Source organism: Xenopus laevis, chromosome 1S (assembly GCF_017654675.1).
Source record: "Xenopus laevis strain J_2021 chromosome 1S, Xenopus_laevis_v10.1, whole genome shotgun sequence".
Taxonomy (NCBI): Eukaryota; Metazoa; Chordata; class Amphibia; order Anura; family Pipidae; genus Xenopus; species Xenopus laevis.
This window is the reverse complement of record NC_054372.1, coordinates 198,142,436-198,167,011: the sequence shown is the minus strand read 5'-3', so window position 1 is coordinate 198,167,011 and position 24,576 is coordinate 198,142,436. Positions and strand designations below refer to the sequence as shown.

At 40.1% G+C, this 24,576-nt stretch overlaps 1 protein-coding gene across 13 annotated transcripts in view; it reads right to left on the bottom strand.

Moving 5' to 3' along the window:
* LOC108705540 (CUGBP Elav-like family member 4) overlaps window positions 1-24,576 on the bottom strand; it is a 614,898-nt gene that overhangs the window by 5,359 nt on the left and 584,963 nt on the right. For 6 of the 13 annotated variants that reach the window (XM_041580671.1, XM_041580660.1, XM_041580662.1 and 3 more), the window contains 2 exons: window positions 21,044-21,187; window positions 5,565-5,729 (listed from right to left, as the gene is read on the bottom strand). In XM_041580671.1, coding sequence (XP_041436605.1) covers window positions 5,602-5,729; window positions 21,044-21,187 — 272 coding nt within the window. In that variant the 3' untranslated portion in view covers window positions 5,565-5,601. The remainder of the gene's footprint in view (window positions 1-5,564; window positions 5,730-21,043; window positions 21,188-24,576) is intronic. The other 7 variants (XM_041580665.1, XM_041580667.1, XM_041580666.1 and 4 more) reach the window with 3 other exon arrangements.

Sequence of the window (24,576 nt, the reverse complement as noted above, 5' to 3'; positions counted from 1 at the left end):
TGGTTTATAGATATAGAAAATAAAATAAAATTTATGAATAGAGGATTTTGTGCTACTATTTTGAGTTTTTTAACTTATTTGTCATTCAGCTCTGTTCATATAAGGGCATTCATTTCTACTATAAAAATTTAAACATTAAAATAAACCTTATAGGACTGTTTTGCCACCAATATGAATTCATGTTTTTTTGTTAGGATTAAGTAGAAGTTGCTCTGTTATTATTAAATAGAAAAAAAATGTATTTTGCTCAATTAGAAACGATGGAAGATGGCCTTCCTGTAATTTGGAGCTTTCTGGATATGGGTTTACAGATAAGGGATCCCAAATGTTTACTATATTAATATTTCTCGACATAAAGGAGGCTATAGTGATATGGTACTCACCGGCTCAAGATCTACTGGTAGATCCCGACTTATGTTTTGGTTTATAGATATAGAAAATTAAATGTATGAATAGAGGATTTTGTGCTACTATTTTGAGTTTTGTCATTCAGTTCTGTTCATATAAGGGCATTCAGTCATAGGTAGGACTGCACCTTTAACCAAAGGATTGTGTATAAGTAGCATAATATTGCATAAACTGAGCCAAAACAATTGGCTTTTAATAATCATGGTTTCCAAGCAAGTGTCAATTGAAAAAGGCCCCCCCAAAAATTCTTGTTAAATATATAGAAATATACCAAAACCACAATATTTTCAAGTGCAATAATAACCAACCACAACAATATTTGTGTTACTCTGATTATCTGTAATAGTTTGACACACAGTTGTCACAAGTATATATATTTGTTTCATCTACAGTACATTACACCAAAGAAGCATAAAAAGCACGCTTGGACAAGGAAATAAAAGAACATAATATCACTGCAAGCACCAAGAAAACAGAATGGGCACAGCAAAATATTTGTGGCAGCACAAAAAAAAAAGGACAAATAATATTCAGAACAACAAAAAAGGCACATGTGATCATGACTGGCCAATCATCAACTGATACAACATCCAAGAATAATGCTTTAATCACAGCACCTCCACGATACTCAACGGCGTGTCATGCAACCATGTCATTAGCTTGTTACATGACGCCATCATTTCACACCTGGAACTTCTAGTTGGTTGAACTTACGGACTGGGGGCTCTTTTCTCCGTTCTCACGTCAATACGTGAACTTTTTCGGCCCGAGACCGTGTTGGGTCTGGTTAGGTTGGGATTGGGTTGAATGACAAAAAAAAGAAAAGATTTTCTTTTGGTCTGTGTTTAGTTTGGTTAAATAATTTTTCTTTGGCAAAGGGTGGGAAGGAGAAAGAAGGAGGGTGAAGAGTCATTAAGGCAACACACACAGATCAGTTGAACAATGAGTGTGAGATATGAGAAAATAAACGTAGTCCAATGAAACAAAAAGCGCAGAAATGAAATCTAACAGAAAAGAATGAGAGCGAGGCAGGAGGACACACGGACAGACGGGAGCATGGAGAACAGAGAACAAGGATGAAAACATTTCACAGTGGCAAATATCCATGTTCTGTTTGAGAGCCAGACGGTCAAAGAGTCAACCAGACCCAACTCACACTCAACAGGCACATGAGTAACATTCCAAAATAACCTTGATACACAGCACCAGCCTGCAGTCTCATAGATTACACAAGGCCATGCTGGGCAGACTCGTACCCAATAAATAAACTCAGTAGGTACCTTGTTCCATCAGTAGAGATATAAGAGCCTATAACCCACCCAAGGCAGTAAAATACTCCATTCCTAATATTTCTTATTCTTGCAGATGCAAATATTCAGGAATGAACATGTGTAGGACACGCAGCACCTCCATGTCAGCCCTATAACTGGCCGTGCCGCGCTGCTCTATGTCACATGATCTTTCCCTTATTATTTGTTGTATTAACAGCAAACTGACTTTCATGGGCTGTTGTTGGAATAACATGTAACAACACTAAAATCGTAAAAATGGTGTTTCTTTTTCTAGAAAATGAAATTTCCACCACTGCTCAACCTAAAAGTGTTGTAATTTTAGCACATTTGTCTCAACTCAGGGTTAGGAAAATAATATCTGTACAACAACAGGTATAGTACCTCATACTATCCGTATGTTTTATTGTACTCCCTCTAGGGCAATGCCTCCACAGCTCTGCAGATTTGTATGTTTGGGAACTTCTTAATTGAAATACAGTAATTGGAATTTTTGTGGATAACTGACTGTACAACTCTAGGCAGTGTCAATCAATTGCTACTAATGCAAGTAACGTAATGTCTTAAAAAAGGGCATTAACTTGAGGGATGCAAGCATAGTTATGCCCCTTTCAAGATCCCTAGCAAGGCTTCACCTTGTGTATTCTATTAATGTCTTGGAGCTTGGATGACTTCTTAGACACGTATAATATAGAAGGCTACAGATAGTTCAGTATGTGTATCTATAACTGTATACATGTGTAAGTGCATCAATAGGTCTGTATACTGTATATGTACTGTATATGCATTGGGGATAACACTCAGTAGAAAGGTACTGTGGCTGTGCGATAGCAGGTATAGTAGGGAGAGATGGTGCCTATAGTAACAGTGTATAATAGTCTCTGGGAAGGGAGTGTGACTGTGGGATAGCAGGTATAGTAGGGAGAGATGGTGTATATAGTAACAGTGGGATAATAGTCTCTGGGAAGGTAGTGTGACTGTGGGATAGCAGGTATAGTAGGGAGAGATGGTGTCTATAGTAACAGTGGATAATAGTCTCTGGGAAGGGAGTGTGACTGTGGGATAGCAGGTATAGTAGGGAGAGATGATGTCTATAGTAACAGTGGATAATAGTCTCTGGGAAGGTAGTGTGACTCTGGGATAGCAGGTATAGTAGGTAGAGATGGTGCCTATAGTAACAGTGGATAATAGTCTCTTGGAAGGTAGTGTGACTGTGGGATAGCAGGTATAGTAGGGAGAGATGGTGCCTATAGTAACAGTGGATAATAGTCTCTGGGAAGGGAGTGTGACTGTGGGATAGCAGGTATAGTAGGGAGAGATGGTGTCTATAGTAACAGTGGATAATAGTCTCTGGGAAGGTAGTGTGACTGTGGGATAGCAGGTATAGTAGGGAGAGATGGTGCCTATAGTAACAGTGGATAATAGTCTCTGGGAAGGGAGTGTGACTGTGGGATAGCAGGTATAGTAGGGAGAGATGTGTCTATAGTAACAGTGGATAATAGTCTCTGGGAAGGGAGTGTGACTGTGGGATAGCAGGTATAGTAGGGAGAGATGGTGGAATTTGTTTTGGTTAGAGGGGCCCCTACACTACAAAGGTCAGTGCCAGGGTATAGTACAGGGCCCCCAACCTTTTTTTCCCATTTGCCACACTCAAATGTAAAAAGAGTTGGGGAGCAACAGAAGCATCCCTGGGATGGCAAATGAGTGCTATTTGGTAGCCCCTATGTGGACTGGCACCTACAGGAGACTCTATTTGGCAATACAACTAGTTTATTCAATCAAAACGTACCTCCAAGCCTGATACTCATTGTGTGTAAATGTTTACACATCAGAGTTTGTTCTGCATATATATATATATATATATATATATATATATATATATATATATATATATATATATATATAGCAATGATTGATTATCTGTCCCTATAACCAAATAAAAATGTCAGAAAACAAGGGCCGGGTCCTGGGCCCGATAGAACAAATGACTAGTGGGAGCTACTAAAGGCCTGTGCTTATTCGCTGCCTTGCGCCCCAGCTCTCCCGAGTTATATTTCCAGCTGAATTTAATGAGGATCATTTATTAAAGGGACGCTTGGTCTCTGCTACGGCCGCAGACAGATGCCCTCACTAATATTGATCATTGCTTTAAATTGGATTATTGAGAAGGAAGATCAGGGCCTGGGAGCCCACGGAGCCACTAGCAAACAAGCAGGACTATTGAGCTTATTAGAAAGGCAGCGATCCCGTGCTCCACCGTCGTTAGGTGTGACTGTACCTAGTAACGTAACTAGAGCACCCAGGTCTGGGCCCCACTCCGGATTCCAGTCTGGGCCGGATTCCTGTCGGTGTAGGCCCTGCTGAGATTGCACCCCTGCAGTTCCACCACTGACCATACCCAAGGGTTGCCACCTTCTGTCCCATGGAATGCCAGGCAGGGGCGGAGCCACAACACAATTGGGGCGGGTCATTGTTTCAGGGGCGGAGCTATGTCTGCCTGTTTATATTCTCTGCTCTGCTACTTCTGACTTCTGCAGCAGATTAGCTAGCTGATTAAGCGACCTACTGACTTTTGCCGTGTTGTTTCATGATGAAGAACCAGAGAACTGGAAGGGATAAACAGACACTATTTAACTGAAATCTCAAAGTTGCAGATTTTCAGTGGAGTTCCCCTTTAACCATTTCTGCTGGTCGCCATGTCTATCATAGGAAATCCTGCCCGTTTTTCCGAATTTGGAAGACCAGGAAGTCAGTTTTGACGCAGACAGACCTTCAAAAAGACCTGGGCTGCCCGGGTCAAAACCAGGCAGGTGACAATCCTATTGTACCCCCCCCAGAGCCGGCACAACCCACAATTGTTTGTTCTCAAATGTTCTGCCAGGGCTCCGGGCCAGTCTGTCCATCTCAAGTGGGTCAGGTGAGAAATGGTATGTCCCATGGAGCAGAAGTAACACTCCAGTATATTTTTAAATACAGATAAAAGATAAATCAGTCGATTGAATCAGTTCAGCTTCATCAAAAAGTCCAACAGTTCAACTCAAAGCTCCAGGTACAGCATACACGTCTACTCATCCTTTTGCACAGACATCTCCAATCATCATTACCAATAAGCCCATTAGAATATCCTCAGTCTATATGTCAACGAAGTCAACTTGCAACGCCCCTGAGACCAGCACCAAAAGCATCTCTATAAAACGCCAAAGTGTCTGCTCCTTGCGAGGAATATCTACAATATTTTTCTAACATAAAGAAGGTAATAAAATAAATGTATAAAGCAGAATACGTCAACTTGGAAAGTAGCTTCTAAATGACATCTGTAGTAGAGTAAGATTCTTTCGTATAGAGTATAGAAGCCAATGTACCTGGTCAGTGAAGAAATGCTCAAAAACTAGAGAGATTTGCACTTCACAGATCTTATAAACATAAAAAATATTATTCATGGAAAGGACCAATGTCTTGGATGGACAACCAACTCAAATGTTGGTCCTTGCAGTCAAGCACTTTGGATCAATGTAAGTCCTGTAAAGTGTTGTTCTCCCTTGGTTTTTGGTTGCTTCTTTACTGGGTACCAGTACTTATCTTGGATCATCATTGGTCAATCATTGTGAACGATATTATGTGATGGGAACAGTTTGTGGTCTCAGCAAACCATCGTTCCTCAGCCTGAGGGATCTTCAAGCTATAGCATGGAATTACTTCCACACTGTCCATCCCCGTGCCATACCAGTACTGATAACCTTACTGCACACTAACAATACATATTGACCAGTGCACCTGTAAGATCTCATACATAGAATGTGTTTGGCTCAAGCTCTCTCTCTCTCTCTTTGGTGCCTTTATAAAGTACCATGCTTTTGGGTCACTGACCTGTGCTAGTCCTTGTTTCAGAGGCCCTCACAAAGTCTCAGTAAGGGCGGTTGGCATCCTTCGGTCTCTTCAGTTGCACCTTCAGCCTCTTCATGCCAATCTGGAAGCCGTTCATAGCCTGGATGGCAGCTTGAGCACTGGCAGGATTGTCAAAACTCACAAAACCTGTCAAGACATGAAGCAATGTGGGGGCTTAACAAGCCGAAGGTTAATAGTGAGGGAGAAACATTTAGAGAGGCCGTTAGGGATGAGATTTGAAGAGGGAGGGACATGCGGGAAGTGAGAGGATATGGATGCTCATGGCTAAATTGTAGGTTGCGGTATCCTAAGAGGTAGCACCCATATACAGTCTAAACACCAATCACAAGAACCACATTTCATAAAGGGACACAAATAGCCCGCCTGGCTACGAGAGAGTGGAGGCACGAGCCAAAGTGCTGTAGGTAGAAATCTTATTGGCTTATTGGCACTACCAGACTATTTCATCACCCAGTACAATTTATATTTATGCCGGTATGGCCTCTCCTATTTGTTCTCATTGCAAAAAAGTGTAAAAAAACAAAAAACAAAACAAAGATGTCTGTAATTGTGAGTATATAAGTAAAAATACTGTAGTGTAAATTTAGGTCTTGTCCCAGCCCAAAGAAAAATAAGCGCTGGATAGGAATAACTGAACCGAATAAATCAACATTTTCTTCTATCAGAGAGTATACGGCAAACATACTCCAACTAAAAAAGGTTCCAGGACTCCACAGAAGGCATTTATACAAGGGCTGGATAGGAATAACCGAACAGAATCAATACAACAAATCAAAGAATCTATAAGCAATCATTATATATAATAGACGGAAGGTATACAAGCGCTGGGTAGGAATAATTGCTGTGACAATTACAACCCAATCATTTTCATTTATATACAGTGATGCTGCCGTTTTAAACTGAGAATACACTAGAAGCTTCGAATACGACCAATAGCAACATCGGCATAAGCACTTAATTCATTAAGTTACTCAGTCGCTTAGTCTACCAAGGTGGACAGTGGGAAGTTGCCCATGTGTTTGGCTGGGCATTAGAATAACAATTTCAACCTCTTCTACTATTGTTTATCAGATCAATTCCTTTGAGCAGTCAAACATGAGGTGTTAATAATGATCGACAGTGCTGAGCTCTAACGTCCTTTTTATTTGATGATGTACAGGATTGTCAGTATGTATAAAGCTATTCTTTGTTCTCTGCACACTATATGGAATGGGTGTCATAATAACAGTGGTACGTTACTTAATATGAAAACCCATACAAGGCAGAGAGAAAGGCCTCCCTATGGAGAAGGACATGTAGGTCATTTCATAGAGCCGACAATATTAAACTGAGCTGCCATGAGTTCCACCACAAAAGTAGATGAGATGTATGAGCCCCATACAATGATAGCAAAGTGGCACCAGTCAGGGAGCTAAGCTCATTTAGCCTTAGTACAGAAGGGGCAGAAGGTTCTCTGGCTGCCATTAAATTATACTACTCTGAGGAAGAATCTATGGAACCCAACTTTTCTACAAGTCATCTTTCCTACAAGCCATTACCATATTGTAAAGGTTGGAGCCCACTGTAACCTCATGGGTCTGGGTCAACTCCATCTTGCATAATCAAATCAAACAGTTGGACATAAATGGCCTCCTGGCTAGATGGAAGCCCAACACACTGACTGCACAATGTAGCCATCAATTCAACACAGTTAAAGCATTATCACAGCATGATTGAGTCAAACAAGGACAGATGCTATTACTGTAGCTATTCCCCTGTAACAAGCAGCAATAATTATAGACACACTGTCCCTTTAAATACCATAAACAGCATCAATATTGTTGTTCTTTGAAAATGTGCTTCACATATCAAAGTATTAGTTTTTTGTCTCCATTGTCTGAAACATTTCACTCTTAGTATAGTTTATAAAATTCATACCCTTTGGTTCCTCTTGTTGAGGTTTTGGATCTAATTCAGTTTAATTTTACGGTTTCCTGAAAATGAATGAGGGCATGTGACCTAGTACAGTCTTTATCCTACATGAAGTCTGATCCCTCGTGGTAATATTTATGTACTGTGTAACGTACGTTATATATACACCTTATGTTACATTAAATACTAGACTGAACAAAGGGGCACCGCTTCTCATCTTTCTCCTATTATTTGGCAAATGCCCCACCAGGAATGAGCCACATGTAATATTCATAGACTTTTCAATAATGGCCTTGGACTCTGGACAGACTTGTAAATAACTGGATGAAACATAACAGGAACATGATCTGTCTGGAGAGACAGTCTTTGGATTGTGAGCCATCAGTGAATAATCCAGGTAGAGAAGGTAGAGAAGGACTTTTTTTTACAATGGCCTGAAACGTCTGTGTGGTGCTCTTTGGCTCTGGTTTCATTAAAAATGTTGCAGTTGTTAGTGGATAACACCCGGTTACTTGTATGTGTATTGCCCGCCATATAGCTTAATAAATGACTTGCATACAGTTTTATATACCAAACTGTTTAGGGGATCTAAAAAGAGGTGACAATCCAAGGACCTGCACAAAATGGGATCTAAAGCAGCAGATGTAACAGACAATACTAGGGCAAGATGGCAATTGTTGGTGGAAGATGGCAAAAGTAGAGGAAGTTGGCAATAGTAGGGGAAGATGAAGACTGTATGGAAAGATGGAGACTGTAGAATAAGGTGAAGACAGTGGGGGGAAAGATAGCAACAGTAGGAGAAGATGGTAACAGTAGAAGAACATGGATACAGTAGGACAAGATAGAGACAGTAGGGCAAGATGGAGACAGTAGGGCAAGATGGGAACAGAAGGGCAAGATGGAAACTGTAGGGGAAGTTGGAGGCAGTTGGACAAGATGGAGACAGTAGGACAAGATGGAGACAGTAGGACAAGATGGAGACAGTAGGGCAAGATGGAGACAGAGGGTCAAGACAGAGACAGTAGGGAAAGATGGGAACAGTAGGGCGAGATGGAGACAGCAGAGGAATATGGAGGCAGTAGGGCAAGATGAAGACAGTAGTACAAGATGGAGAAAGTAGGGCAAGATGGGAACAGTAGTGCAAGATGGAGACAGTAGGGGAAGATGGAGGCAGTAGGCAAAGATGGAGACAGTAGGAGAAGATGGATATAGTCGGGCAAGATGGGGACAGTAGGACAAGATGAAGACAGTAGGACAAGATAAAGGCAGTAGGGGAAGATTGATACAGTAAGACAAGAAACGTTAGGAAATAACTTTTGTCAGAAATGTTTTGTGGGTCAAAAAATTAGTTAGTTTATGGTCTGCACTGCTGCAAGTGAAATGAGAGCAGCTAAGCTAATTAGGGCATAACAATAAAGATGGACAAATTGGAGCTTCATGCCAAAATGACACCGTATGAAATATAATTTTTGCGAGTTTATGTGAAGACTTGGACCTGGCTGTTGAGGGACAGTAGGTTTGGAATAGACCTTGCCTTAACCATAATCTACCCATTGTTGTCACGGGTGACCCTTTGTCCCATAATGTACAGATATACCACAATCATGATTGACTAGGCTCAACAGATCTAAGGCAATATTTTCCATAAAACTATGGGAACCATAGTAACCTGATATACTACACTGACAAAAGTATCCAGACATATGTTTAGCCAAAAGATCTAAAATTCCTTGTCCTCAAGCAGATCACTGAGTCCCGGAAGCAATGTCAGCACAGAAACTATCAATAGGGAGGTTTTTATGGAGGACCAGAAGCAAATAAGCCTAACATCACCATGTGTAATGGAGCCAACATTGGAGTCTGAAGCTGGGAAGGAACATCCTCTAGGGTGACATTTCACCATCTAAGGGAAAAGCTTGGGCTTTGGAAGATGCCAGGAGAACACTTCCTACCTGAATGCATAGTTCCAACAGTAAACCTTGGTGGAGGAGGAATAATGGGCTGGGGCAGTTTCCATTGTTTGGCCCCTGGTTTCAGTGAAACCTTAAGGCTTTCTACTTTTTGAGGAAGGCCCTTTCCTATTTCAGCACAATGAAATGCACAGAGCCAGGTTCATACAAAATGGGTTTGCTGAGATGGGAAGAACCTGACTGCACAGAGCCCTGAACTCAACCCAACTCAACTCAACCCCTGTGGGATAAACTGGAACCCAGACTGTGAGCCTGATCCCCAACATCAGTGCCCAACCTCACTAATGCTCTTGTATCTCAACATCTAGTGGGAACCTCCCCAGAAGATTTGGGGCTGATATAGCAGCAAAGTCAGGGAGCAAACATTGCAGGAGATTCCTACACAGACACCACATAAAATAAAAATGGGAGGTTACCAGAATCTTTGGGTGCACTTTGAGGCGATGGTGGACAGCTGGAGAGTCATAAGCCATTTCTGATGGACAACATTTTATTATGTTGGGGCCTAACATTTCTCTTAGTAAACAGGGCCCTTCCTCTCTCACTTCTGGGCACTATTACTTTGTATATACCTGGTACATTATAAGAGAAAAAAACAGAGCCACAAAGAGAACGTTTCCACTGGAGCAGGAACTAGAGAAGAAGAAAGTCAGTCAATTAAGATTGAAAGAAAAGGAAGAGGGAGGGCTCATTCCGAGGCTGCCGTGAACAGACGACTTTTAAATCAAAGGAGACATCAAACTTTGCATTTCAGAAGTTTCCTATCAGACAGGCGCCTGTAGCCCGGTGTACAAAATGTACTTACACATGTACATCATTCAGTAGCTTCTCTTCCATAGATCTCAGCCTAACAGGCACCACAATACCCAGATCCTCTGATGTTCCAGACACGGAAACAAAGCTAAAATAACACCATTAAGTCATCTCCTGCACATGTTTTGTATCAGCTGAAACCCGTATAGTTTTGATAAATTCTAGATTGTGGCTGCACAAATACCTCTGTATGTCGCTGCTCTTGTGTGATTGGCCTCAGATGGACCTGATTTCCAAAAGCTGATCCACAAATGGTGCTTAGAAACACATGGATTACACTAAACTCCAGCGTAGAAACTCCCACTCTGCAACGTTGTGTCTCTGACAATAACATTATAGTGTAAAGCAGCAATATAGTCAATGTCAAAGTGGTTCAGTATGTCCTGGTATTGCCCAAAATGTCCTCCCCTACTCCCTACTTAAGTGTAACACTGATCCACTAATAAGTAATATTTCAGTTTCAAGAGGTTTTATGAGGTTCTGCACTGAGCAGGTTATAGACCCTCATACCAGATAGTTTCTGATACCCCCAAATAAATCTATTACAGCTACTATACAGTTCTTTCATAATGTATCTATACTGTACCTATTCTTTCTATACAATTCTTTCATACTGTATCTATACTGTACCTATTCTTTCTATACAGTTCTTACATAGTGTATCTATACTGTACCTATTCTTTCTATACAGTTCTTACATAGTGTATCTATACTGTACCTATTCTTTCTATAAAGTCCTTACCTAGTGCATCTATCCGGTACCTATTCTTTCTATACAGTTCTTTCATATTGTATCTATACTGTACCTATTCTTTCTATACAATTCTTTCATACTGTATCTATACTGTACCTATTCTTTCTATAAAGTCCTTATCTAGTGTATCTATACGGTACCTATTCTTTCTATACAGTTCTTTCATATTGTATCTATACTGTACCTATTCTTTCTATACAGTTCTTACATAGTGTATCTATACTGTACCTATTCTTTCTATACAGTTCTTTCATAGTGTATCTATACTGTACCTATTCTTTCTATACAGTTCTTTCATATTGTATCTATTCTATCTATACAGTTCTTTCATATTGTATCTATACTGTACCTATTCTATCTATACAGTTCTTTCATATTGTATCTATACTGTACCTATTCTTTCTATACAGTTCTTACATAGTGTATCTATACTGTACCTATTCTTTCTCTAGAATTCCATCATCCTGTATCTATGCTGTATGTATTCTATCTACACAGTTCTATCATATTTTATCTATACTGTAGCTATTCTATACACCTCTATCATACTGTATCTATACTGTACCTATTCTATCTATACGGTTCTTTTATATTGTATCTATACGGTACCTATTCTTTCTATACAGTTCTTACGTATTGTATCTATACTGTACCTATTCTTTCTATACAGTTCTTTCATATTGTATCTATACTGTACCTATTCTATCTATACAGTTCTTTCATATTGTATCTATACTGTACCTATTCTTTCTATACAGTTCTTACATAGTGTATCTATACTGTACCTATTCTTTCTCTAGAATTCTATCATACTGTATCTATGCTGTATGTATTCTATCTACACAGTTCTATCATATTTTATCTATACTGTAGCTATTCTATACACTTCTATCATACTGTATCTATACTGTACCTATTCTATCTATACAGTTCTTTTATATTGTATCTATACGGTACCTATTCTTTCTATACAGTTCTTACGTATTGTATCTATACTGTATCTATTCTTTCTATACAGTTCGTACATAGTGTATCTGTACTGTACCTATTCTTTCTATACAGTTCTTTCATATTGTATCTATACTGTACCTATTCTTTCTATACAGTTCTTACATAGTGTATCTATACTGTACCTATTCTTTCTCTAGAATTCTATCATACTGTATCTATGCTGTATGTATTCTATCTACACAGTTCTATCATATTTTATCTATACTGTAGCTATTCTATACACTTCTATCATACTGTATCTATACTGTACCTATTCTATCTATACAGTTCTTTTATATTGTATCTATACGGTACCTATTCTTTCTATACAGTTCTTACGTATTGTATCTATACTGTATCTATTCTTTCTATACAGTTCGTACATAGTGTATCTGTACTGTACCTATTCTTTCTATACAGTTCTTTCATATTGTATCTATACTGTAACTATTCTTTCAATACAGTTCTTTCATATTGTATCTATACTGTACCTATTCTTTCTATACAGTTCTTTCATAGTGTATCTGTACTGTACCTATTCTTTCTATACAGTTCTTTCATATTGTATCTATACTGTACCTATTCTTTCTATACAGTTCTTACATACTGTATCTATACTGTACCCATTATTCCTATAGAGTTCTATCAAACTGTACATGCCATGTAGCCACACTTCTATATGGGGTTGACTATCATACACGGCACAAATCTAATGTAGGGAAAAGTTCCTGTACGTGTGTTTGGCCAGAGTTAAAGTTTCTGCCAAGTCAGTTGCATAACTGTCATTTAGATTTATCTTCCCAATAAACCATCTACTTCATTGTAACGGAAAAATGCCTTCATTGCACCTTTGGGAGAACATAAGAAATTAATCTAAACATCAAATTAATTATGGTTTGCAAATGAGAAATTGCTTGCCCACCTAACGTTTCCTCTGAGCCTTCCCTTGTGGCTAATTGCATTGGTTTGTACCTGGAATTTTTGGTGGGATTGGAGTCTCCTATTAATCATTCCACCGCAGGAAACCACTGTGAGCTGAACATTCCCACTCCCCATTTTATTCCTGAGCTGCACATTTCTATTGATGGTCTGTACAGAATGTAACCTCTTGTGCTCATAAAGTGACCGGAGGGGCCATTAACAATGTAAAGGGCCCATTTTTTTTGTATGTCTGCACCACCGTGTTGCTTCATTCAACAGCAATGTAGGGAGTGGGAGAGGCAAATCCATTATCCTATTCTTCTAACTAGTCAGGGAGCAGAGGTGTATGAAGGCCTGTCCTTACCCTGACCTATGACAGACATTAAAGGATAAGTAAACCTTTAAATTAAGTGAATGTAAAACTGATGAGGGGGAGCAAGTTTGTCATTTACATTCATTATTTATTTTGTTTTTATTCCAAGATATTAAGGGATACATGTACTGATAATATGAATGAATTGTGTTACAACAGCGCCACCTGCTGGTCAGTTTCCCACCAGTCTGACCAGCAAGTAGTCAAGGAAGTTGTCAGGAGAAAGAAAGAGGCTGATGTTCTTCTGCTTAGGAATAAAATTAGAAACCTTTCTCACATCTTTCCTAAGCAGAAGAACTCGGTGCATCCCTAGTCCTTATGTCTCTTTATATTATTTCATTTAAATAAAACCTGCACAATTATAGCTGAAATGAGCTTGTTCCCCAGAGAAAGTCTTGTAACTGCGTGTTTTTAATTTGCCTTTTCCCGACCGTTCCTGCCCTCGCCACTCCATCCGACTCCATCCGCCCATGAGGATTATTACTTATAGTTCAAACTTTGTCTTGTGCCTTAAATGAATGAATTCCTTTCCCAATAATCCAATTAAATCCCTTTTCAGGTCGGGCCCGGCTGTGCTTGACTCTGCAGCTTCCCAGATATTATGTCGGTACTCGCAGATGTGCCGCGGGATAAATGGCAGAATTAAGGTTAAAAGAGCCCATCGCATGACATCTTTCCCCCCCCATCGTGGCGGCTAATGAGAACAGCTGAGTTTTTCTGATATCAGGATCAAATGCGACAATTTCACGGTGAGAAGAAGAATTCGACGGCCATGGGGGCCACGCACACAATTTTCCAATTTCTAACCCAACCGCCCATTATCCTGATGTTTAATACAATTTTCTATAGATTTCTGAGTGTCATCCCCCCGACCCCTTAATAAATCGTACGCCAGTTCCAAAGGCGAGTAAATCCTGGAAAAAGCCCATCTGATTTTGTCAGCAAAAGATGCGCTGTCCCCGGAGAGGCGAGAGATGGGCCCATAAAGGCTCGCGGGTCGATACAACATCTATACTGTATTTCCTTTAATTATCCGGCACATTGACACAGAGGTGACATTATTCAGTGTCATTTTTAGTCTGCGGCGTGACAGCAACGATATTAAATGTTTCGCTCTCTCGCAGTGAATATTGCCCTCCAGAGATGCGCGGATCAATAGCCGCTCAATAACAAATAGGCGGGTCACGCTCTTATTCCTCGTGTTTCACGAAAGAGCTTGTTTATTTCTTTATTTTAATTGGACGGCCAATAGGAAATGATCATTTGTGCCCTGACACGCTCATTGGCTATTACTTTTAATCACACGGTCAATGACAGATGAACACTGTGACACTGTGATCCCAAAAAGGGAATTAAAGGAGTTGTTCACCTTTAAAGTCACTTTTAATACAGGTAGGGGATCCGTTATCTGGAAACCCATTATTCAGAAAGGACATCTCCCTTAGACTTCATTTTATCTAGGCAATCCCAATTTGAAAAATTTATTTCCTTTTTGGTGTAATAATAAAACAGTAGCTTGTACTTGATCCCAACTAAGATATAATTAATATTTATTGGAAGCAAAACCAGCCTATTGGGTTTATTTAATGTTTATATGACTTTCTAGTAGATTTAAGGTACGAAGAGCCAAATTATGGAATGATCCATTATCCAGAAAGCCCCAGGTCCCGGGCATTCTGGATAACAGGTCCCATACCTGATGTAGAAACTGATATTCAGAGATACTTTGCCATTGGTTTTCATTTTTTATTATTTGTGTTTTTTATTATTTAGCTTTATTTAGCCCATCTAAAAAACAAATGCTCTAAGGTATTCCAGTCTCTTATTCAAATCAGTGCATGGTTGCTAGGGTTATTTGGACCCTAGCAACCAGATGGCTGAAACTGCAAAACCGGAGAGCTGCTGAATAAAAAGCTAAATAACTCAAAAACCACAAATGATAAAACATGAAAACCAATTGCAAATTGTCTCAGAATATCCCTCTCTACATCACACTGAAAGTTAATTTAAATGTGAACAACCCCATTAATGCACAGATACTGAGATATCTATTTGGCAGGGCCAGTGGTACTACTATAGGGTAAACCTGGCTGCCTCTTGAATGGAGATCCCGTCTGGGGTTTGTTGTAAAGGGACAGAAAAACCATCCTATTTAAATTTTCAGGTAATGTAGAAGTTTATCCCCTTTGAAAAAGCTTTGAACGAAATGCGCATTAGGGTGGCGGCGACGTTACAGTGAGGACTTTTGAATTGTGCTGTGCCAAGTAGTTGTCAGGATTGTAGGCATATACTCTTGCAAAGATTTATTTATACTATGCCAGAAGGCAACTTGGGCATTTAGTGGGAATTTTTTGACGTAAATTATGTATTAACTATTAGGGGGTAATTTACTAAATTCCCAGAAAATTTTTGATTTTTTTTTATAAAAATTTACAGAATTTTTTGGAATTTATTAAACTGTAGAGGATGGAAAAGTCCGAATGAGAAAATCAATGTAAGTCAATGGGAGAAGTTCCAATGATTTTTTGATGTGCCCTGGGTTTCGTGCAATACCCTTTTTCTCGGGAGACTCAGGAGGAGAAAGGTGCCACTGGTGAGATTGATCCTGCTGCAGAGCTGCCTGTAATCTCCAGTGTGACTGCCTCTGAGAGCACCCCGGTCACTGAGCCACCCAAGGGAGGATACTGGTGTGGGGCCCCAATTTGAAGACAGGTCATGTGTATTTACCTGCTACGTGGGAGCAGCTGCTAAGTCCCAAAAGGAGAGGTACTTTTGGGAAAGGTAGCTCTACCTGGGGTATAAGAGCTCCGGGGAAGGGACATTCTATTTGAACTGAACTGTGTGGTTATTAACCCCTTCCAGATGATTGTGATTTTTATAATAAACAGGACTGTGTTGGAGAAACAGTCAGGTTGCTAATAGTGACTAAGGTAGGCCCCACGTGTCCCCAGTGCAGGAGTGCATTGTGTATTAGCCCAAGTTCTTTCACTACTGTTTTATATAAAGTTTATATTTGTTTCATTTGCAAACTGTGTGTTTATTTTTCCTAGTGGAAGTTCCCTGAGGTGTGTTCCTCAGTGTTCCCTGGATGGAGGCACTGCACTGTAAATCCCAGTTCCCAGTATTTTTCATACGCAAAAGGGACTCAGGGCTAATTGCGATTTAAAGAGACAGTAACCAAAATAGGGTTACCATATAATTGATTTGATACTATTCTTATTTACCTCAAACTTAACCAACAATTTCACACCTAATACATTGCTGTTATGTCCAATTGTCTTTTACATTATGAAACAAATAAAGTGTTATTATTTAATTAATTCCTGGTAGTGAGACCTAATTTTTCAAGTAATTCTCCGCTATACGCAGGGCCAGAACTAGGGTTAGGCAGAGTAGACACCTTCTCTGCCGCCTACCCCATGTCCGTTCCCCTCTCTCCCCAACTGCCTGTTCTCTCTCCCAGTTATTCTGCGCTTCCTCCAAGCATAGTGAGCCAGTTACTTGCACCTGGAAAGATATTGTTGGGTGGAGGGAGAGCAATAAGCAAACATTACAGATATTGTATACAATAAAAATAGAGCCAATGTGTGAAACCCAATTATAGTATCAGCTCCAGTAGAAATGGAATAGATAGAGAAGAACATTTTACAGCACAAGGCAGCTGCACTTTAGGATTATAGGCAAAGGCTGCCGAGGCAGAACGTCTTTCCCGGGTTGTCAAATTAAGTCTAAATGAAGGGCCCCGGGGATATGGCTGCTGCTCCTCGTACGGCTTTCAAACCACAGCTTGGGTGAGAGCGAGTGACGCTGACTCACATGCAGACAGTTCTTTCCACCTTAATGGGTCTCACAGGAACCAAGCTGACTTCTTATATTTCTTTCAGCAATAATATGTACGGTACGGAGCCGACTCAAACCCCCCGCTGAATGCTGGATAGATCTTGTGCCAATAGAACCTTCCTAAATGGCATTTCATCTCCTGCATCTGCTTATTATCCACTTACACTTCCGTTGCTAACTTCCTTATCTTAAAGGATAAGTAAACCTTTAAAATACGTGAATGTAAAAGTGATGAAGGGGCTATTCTAAGCACTTTTGTCATTTACATCAATTATTTATTTTGTTTTTATTCCAAGATATTAAGGGATACATGTACTGTTAATATGAATGGATTTAGTTACAACAGCGCCACCTGCTGGTCATTTTCCCACCAGTCTGACCAGCAAGTAGTCAAGGAAGTTGTCAGGAGAAAGAAAGAGGCTGATGTTCTTCTGCTTAGGAAAGATGTGAGAAAGGTTTCTAATTTCAGCCTCTTTTTTTCTCCTGACAACTTCCTTGACTACTTTGTTTGTTTTTTTTAGGTGGTAAAGTTGTGGATTTCTTTGCTAGAAGCTGCTTTATTAGAGGGCACAGGAGATTTTCATTACACTTTAAATCCCTTGTTTATAAGATAAAATACAAGGGTACTGGTATTCATGCATAGGAATGGTAATGTATTGTTTGCAGGAACTGGACCAGTTGGGAGACAGAGGGGAACTCTGGAATTTGGAGAGGCTGATAAGTTTAACTGAATAGGAATAATGATTTTATGTCTATCCCCAGATCTGTTAGGACCATGGTATTAATATGTCATATGATGCCGAAAAGGGGATTTTCAAATCTCCAAGTTATGGCTCTGCACCTATGGTTGAAGTGCTTCGACACCCACAGTCAAGACCCTTTGACTATTTGAAGGTGCTGGGAGGTCAACTTCAGCAATAGTCAACTGATGGTAGGTTAGGCAACAATTATATGAAGTGTTACATCTTGCCCTATTGTCTTCATCTTGTCCTGCTGCTCCCAACTTGCTGCATTATCTCGCCCTATTCTTTAGCTCTTGCTTCATTACAAAAAAATATCTGGTCCAACTGCCTCCATCTTGGTATTCTACCACCATCTTGCCCTACCATCTCCATCTTGGTCTACTGCCTCCATCTTGGCGTTTTACCACCATCTTGCTCAACTTTCTCTATCCTGCCCTACTGTCTTCGTCTTGATCTACTGCCTCCATCTTGGTATATTACCACCATCTTGCCCCACAGTCTCCATCTTACTCCACTGAGCCCTACAGTCTCCATCTTGCTCTACTGTCTCCATCTTGTTCTACCTCCTTTATCTTGGCATATTACCACCATCTTGCTCTACTGTCTCCATCTTGTCTACTGTCTTCATCTTGGTCTACTGCCTCCATCTTGGTCTACTGCCTCCATATTGGCATTTTACCACCATCTTGCTCTACTATCTCTATCCTACCCTAATGTATTCATCTTGCCCTATTCTCTTCATTTTCCTTTCTTTCTCCAGCTTGTGCTACCCTTACTATCCTGCCCTGAAGCTACCTTCTTGCTATGCAGACAATACATTGCCTCTTCTTTGTATTGCTAAATGATCTCTATTTTGCCCTACTGCCTTTATTTTTCCCTTCTGTCTTAATCTTGTCCTACTGTCTCCATCTTGCTGAGCTGACTTTACCTTGTACCACCATCTTTATATTGCCATATTTCTCCATCTTACCCTATGGTTTTCATCTAACTAAGCTTGTTCTCCTTTCTCCATTGAAATTCCATGACACAGGGACTCTATATTGACCCATCTGCATTCATTGTAGACACAAATTATACAAACCCATGTTTTAAATATCCCACATGTTTTGCCAATACCACAATCAAAACTATGCAAGAGTTTATGTATTACAAAACATTTCCCTGTAATGACTTGCACGATGCTTAAAGAGAATATTTTTTAACAAGCTCCTTCATTAGAACTCGATAAAAGTTTTGAGGACTTGAAAAGCAGCTTTTGTCCCTTCAGTCTCTATGTTGGTTTAAGTTAAGGGTAGTGCTGGGTAAGTATCACAACAGAGGCAACGTAACAATATCAGCAGTTAGAAAAAAATACAACCCCCAACCAAATCACCTAAACATTTATAGCCTAGAGTCAGAATTTTAGAAACTGGAGCATTTTATCTAAACTAGAGCAAGCAACCTGGGAACAGATCTTAACAGCAGAACCAATAGTATAAATTGTAGTGCCAAACCCCAACTAAATTCTTATATTCCTGAAGACCCTACTGCATGAAGTGATTTCATTCTAACAAGTTATGATCTAAATGGAAATTGCAAAGACAAAACCCTTTAGGTACATCAACACACACCAACATTACTGGAAACATCTCTACTGTGGCCCCAACCTGCCTCTGAGGCAAACATTCTGCTCTATGGTCTTGCTCCACTTAATTAATAAATGTAATACTTGGGCAGTCCCCCTATAACCATGGTAAAATAATGGGTGATGAACATCATACTCCCAACATCCTCTGCTGGAATTGCCTCCACTAGCAGTCCCTGAGGTTTATGAGAATTATACCCTGTACCCCACAAAGCTGAGTATTACTTTTTGCATCCAATAAGAGCACCCGCTGTTGCCAATTGGAATGAAAACACAACATGGCTGGGGGAAGGGGCACCACACACTGGCTTAGAGAGAAAGAAAATGCTTTGGTCTGGTTTTACATCGTCTGCATCATTGTTTGCAGAAATTGGAGATATTTTTGGAAATCCGTTCCCCTCCGATACAGAGTAAAGGCTGAGGAGAGAAGAGGTGGCTCAGTGGGAGGAGACAGGGAGAAGCATTGACATTGAGTTAAGTGGTGTCCCTATGCCGTCAGGAACCCTAATGCAAAATCCCAGCATTGGCTCCATCGGGTCCTAAACAAGACTCTTGATGTCCCAGAAAAAGTTGAACCCCTTCTCAAAAAATCAATTGAGTGCCCTGGGATCAAGGAACTTTATAAAATGCATACTAAGAAATGTTAATTCCCTGTGCCTCTCGCACCAAAATAGAAACTGTAAATGCCATTGGGAGGGAAACTAGAGGAGCTACATTAGTCTTATTATAGAACAAAAACCTATTGTCTAGAGTAGGATAGTCTATCCTGCAGCTATCGTTGGACTAGTCTTCTAAGCGACACCAGGAGGCATATAGGTTAGGCATGCTTTTGTCTAGAGGTATATTAAAATCTTGAGGTAGGACAAAAAAGCAAGTTGGTTGCCATGCCTTGCCAGACATAGGTCAGAACTACAGACTGGTGCATGGGGAAGGGCAGTTGATCAAACAGCCAATAGCATGGAGCCTCATCTTATCTGCTGCCCTTTGTCCTGGGAACTTCTGCTGAAACATGAAATTGAGCTCTAGGTTCCTCTTTAGAGGAGAAAATGGCATTTAGTAGGGTGACAGAAAATGCCTGCATATGGCTGGATCAGACTGATCAGTATAACGTATCTTCCTTTGTTTTATTGTAACTCCTAATATATTGGAACAATTCCTATAGTAGACATGCTGGCTAATTTCTGACCAATGTTTATTGGCTTATACAAGTTGTACGGCTTCTATACACCGCCTACTGTGTGCGAGTATCTTGCTCGTCTCCCTTGAACCTTTCCATTGGCCACCAGAGAGGTCTACTGCGTGGATCTCTCTGGAACCCAAACTGTTCGTCTAAAATCTAAAACAAGAGCAGAACCTTAGCATGAGACATAAAGGAGAGGGAGAAAATATAATATTCAAAGGATTAAATAATAGAAAAGAATAAAAAAAGCAGTCGGAAAGGTGTGTCGAGAAAAGAGCCCTTTTCCTGGATGAATCTAATTGTTTTGTTATCTTTACCCACCAAAGCATTTACTTTGGTTTGTCGCCCGATCCACAAACACTTTCGAGGAGATGACATTACCGAAAGGCAGGAACATCTGCATCAGCTCAGCATCCCCAAATTCCTGGGGCAGATGGTAGATAAACAGGTTGCAGCCCTCGGGTCCTGCAATGGGAACAGAATAGGATTTTACATCAAGTCAAACTAGACCCTAAATCCTTAAATAGACAGTAAAGAATGATAATAACACAGTATTGTGAAGGTTCCTTTCCAGCACTTTGCTTGTTCTTCTTTTATTCTGTTTCTTTAAGGGACACTAAACAGCCTGTTGTGCAAAGAGGTTCTGAAGCAGCAAGTTGTTCTGTTTTTGATGTTAGCTTCGTTTCAATGATTTTTTTGTTCAATGTTTTTTCTTTTTTTTTAAGAAAACCAATACTAATGTTAATTAACCAATGTTGGTTTTTTTTTTCTCGAGATTATGGTTTTACTTCTAGTTCAACGTTATATCCCTTCTCTTGACCATGCCTATAATTAAGCGTGGCTGTGCATGAAACGCGTGGCTGTTTTAGTGGATGAATAAGATCAAGTTTCAAGTGACATTCTGCCGGTCGACTGGTGTGAAAGCTGTTTGTGACTTATGTCTTCTGTAGCAACAAGCACAACTGCAAAGGTCTCCACTGCTTTCCACACCCTCTTAAAGGATAAGTAAACCTTTAAAATAAGTGAATGTAAAACTGATGAGGGGGCTATTCTAAGCACTTTTGTCATGTACATTGATTATTTATTTTGTTTTTATTCCAAGATATTAAGGGATACATATACTGTTAATATGAATGAATTTTGTTACAACAGCGCCACCTGCTGGTCAGTTTCCCACCAGTCTGACCAGCAAGTAGTCAAGGAAGTTGTCAGGAGAAAGAAAGAGGCTCATGTTCTTCTGCTTAGGAAAGATGTGAGAAAGGATTTTTTTTCCATAATTTATTCACCTTACTGGCAGACAGAAGGGAGATGGATCCGTCTACTGACAGGTGCCAATTTAAACCACATTAAAATTCTTCTGCCTCAGCATGATTACAATTAGGGGCTCAGAGCACTCTCTTGTATTAATAGAAAATGAAGTTCTAATGAATATTTTCTGAACACAATTTTCCCTACTAATTTGCTAAGAGGGTTTTTTTTTTTATGAGGGACCAGCTGATGCATTTCATAAAACCGCGCGGGTTCAGAGGTGACCGACATTCTAATGGAGAGTTGAGGGTTTCTGTGCCACAATAATTCCTTCTGATGGCACTTTACCTTTTCGATTCTGCTCATTCCATAAGCAAACTGGGTAACATGGTGTGGATTTGTTCTAGGAGCATAATCATACAATTATGTGTATTGGAGAGCCTACAATAGTGTGTCTGACTGCGAACACTGTTATAAATCCATCTACAGCATGTGGCCTTTGAAAAACTACAATTACTAAGATGTCACAGCACCAAAAAAAACAAGAGTTGTAGGGCTGATACACCTGGGCCCACTGTGCCAATCTAGTGTGTAGTCAAGCCCTGATTTTTGGAAGGCCACTAAGGTCCGGCCCTCGGATGGCAGGACCACATCCACGTTGGTTCAGAAATACTGGTGATGCATGGAAAATACAATAGTTTTTAAAAATTTCCTGTGCGGCAATCCTCAATGCTCCAAAACCGATGAAGAAAATTTGCACATAAAGGGGATGGGGGGCAACGAACGGCTGTAGGCCTAGGGGGACCCTGGGGGGAGGGGGAACAACTAATTTAGTAGGAGAACATGGGGCTACAGTAAATTTGTATATGTTTCTTACCCATTTAGTGGTTTTACTACAATTCCTAGCTGGGAGTACCAGGAATTACTGTCTGAAATGCCATAGAGTAGGTCAGATTCTGTTACACTGGATTCCTCTACTGCAACCACTGTTCTTATGCTGCTGTCATTGGATCTCCATCCCCTGGTAGGGTCTTCTAGCCTTAATCCTAGTCCTCATGGGACCAAAGGCAGAAAGACTCAGGTGCCCTAAGCAGAATAATTATCTAAAGCTGAAAGAGACCTGTAAGAAACCATCAAACCAAGGGACTTCTTATCTCACAGATCTCCATAATGGGTTGGTGGAAGTTCCGAGATGAGACCTACTGTTTTAAAAATATAGTCTAATTTAATGCATAAAGTTATCTGAGCTAACTCTGTCAGACATGGAATAAGCATGGTTTTATCTTTGGAGTGAATGATGATGATGGATGATGATGGTCACTGTATTAGATGAGAATGGCCCTTGTGAGGTGATGGCCATGCATTGCAGCAGAGCAACTAAGCACTTGGTTCAGTAACTGGCTTTTACGTTGGTGGTGTGTCTCTGATAGGGAAATAGATCATAGGGTCCTATGGAACCGGGGCAGATTATACATTCTCTGTAAAAAGGCAAAGTACCCCTTATTCAAAGAGAAATCAGTTATACATTAAGGAAACTAATCCCAATGTTCTGCTACAAGATTCCAGTGGTTGGTTGGGAATGCTGAGGAGTTCAGGGTGGCAGGAAACAGCCTAAATAAAAATCCTATATGGGCCTCTAATTATGTAAAGCAGACTTACCAGTTCTCCATCTATTTTTAAGCTTCAACAAGCAGACTGGGAACTTGGAAAGCCTGACTGAAGCTGTCCATACACAATATTGTCATTCAATATGAGGCTTTGTACTAATTTTTGGGTACATGTCCACAAGGAAAGTTCCTGGTACCATGAATATCAGTTGTTTGGTTGATTGAGAAGGTCCTACATGCAAGCATGGATGCGCTTTCCTATAAACAGCCATAATTTGGAGATAGCTCTAGTCTTTGTGTTGATTTATTATTTTATGTACTGTGAACTTGGTCTTGCAATTGGTTGTTGGTTTTATACCAACATATCTGGTGTAAGGGAAGGTTTGGTTGCCTAAAGCCTTCTACAAATGACACATAATAAGCAGAATAGTAGGAGAGTATTGAGAGGGGAGCACAGAAGTGTATGAGCTGTTTCCATAACACTGTGTGTCTAATTACACCGCCTGCAGAATGATAATTATACACATATATAAATACATATATACAGTATAAGAAATGGATCTGAAGGAATATGATGGAGTTCAGAGGCATTGGGTATTATAATATCTTGCGCCAGCAGGTTCAGTGTATTCACATGTGGATAATAAATGAATCTGATTAGAAAAGTCAGCTGGTCGTACAGACATGGCACTTTATAAATAGTTAATAATTAAAGAGATCGTAGAATGCAAGAAGGCACGGCATAGTAGGGGGGTAAATAAAGCCCAACAGGGCCGACTGCTAATAAACTGAGCGGTGCCTGAGTCCAGGGAAGATGCCTGACATGTTCACTGCATGAGATGTATTTGCTGTAGAGCATTGTCCAACTTTGTAATTATCTGACATATCATGGGTAATATTCCAATTATTGTGTTGTATAAATGAGTCTATTCAGCCATTGAGATGGTTGGGGGCCACATGGAACATGTCGCATGTAAATTCTTGCTGTGTCCATTGCAG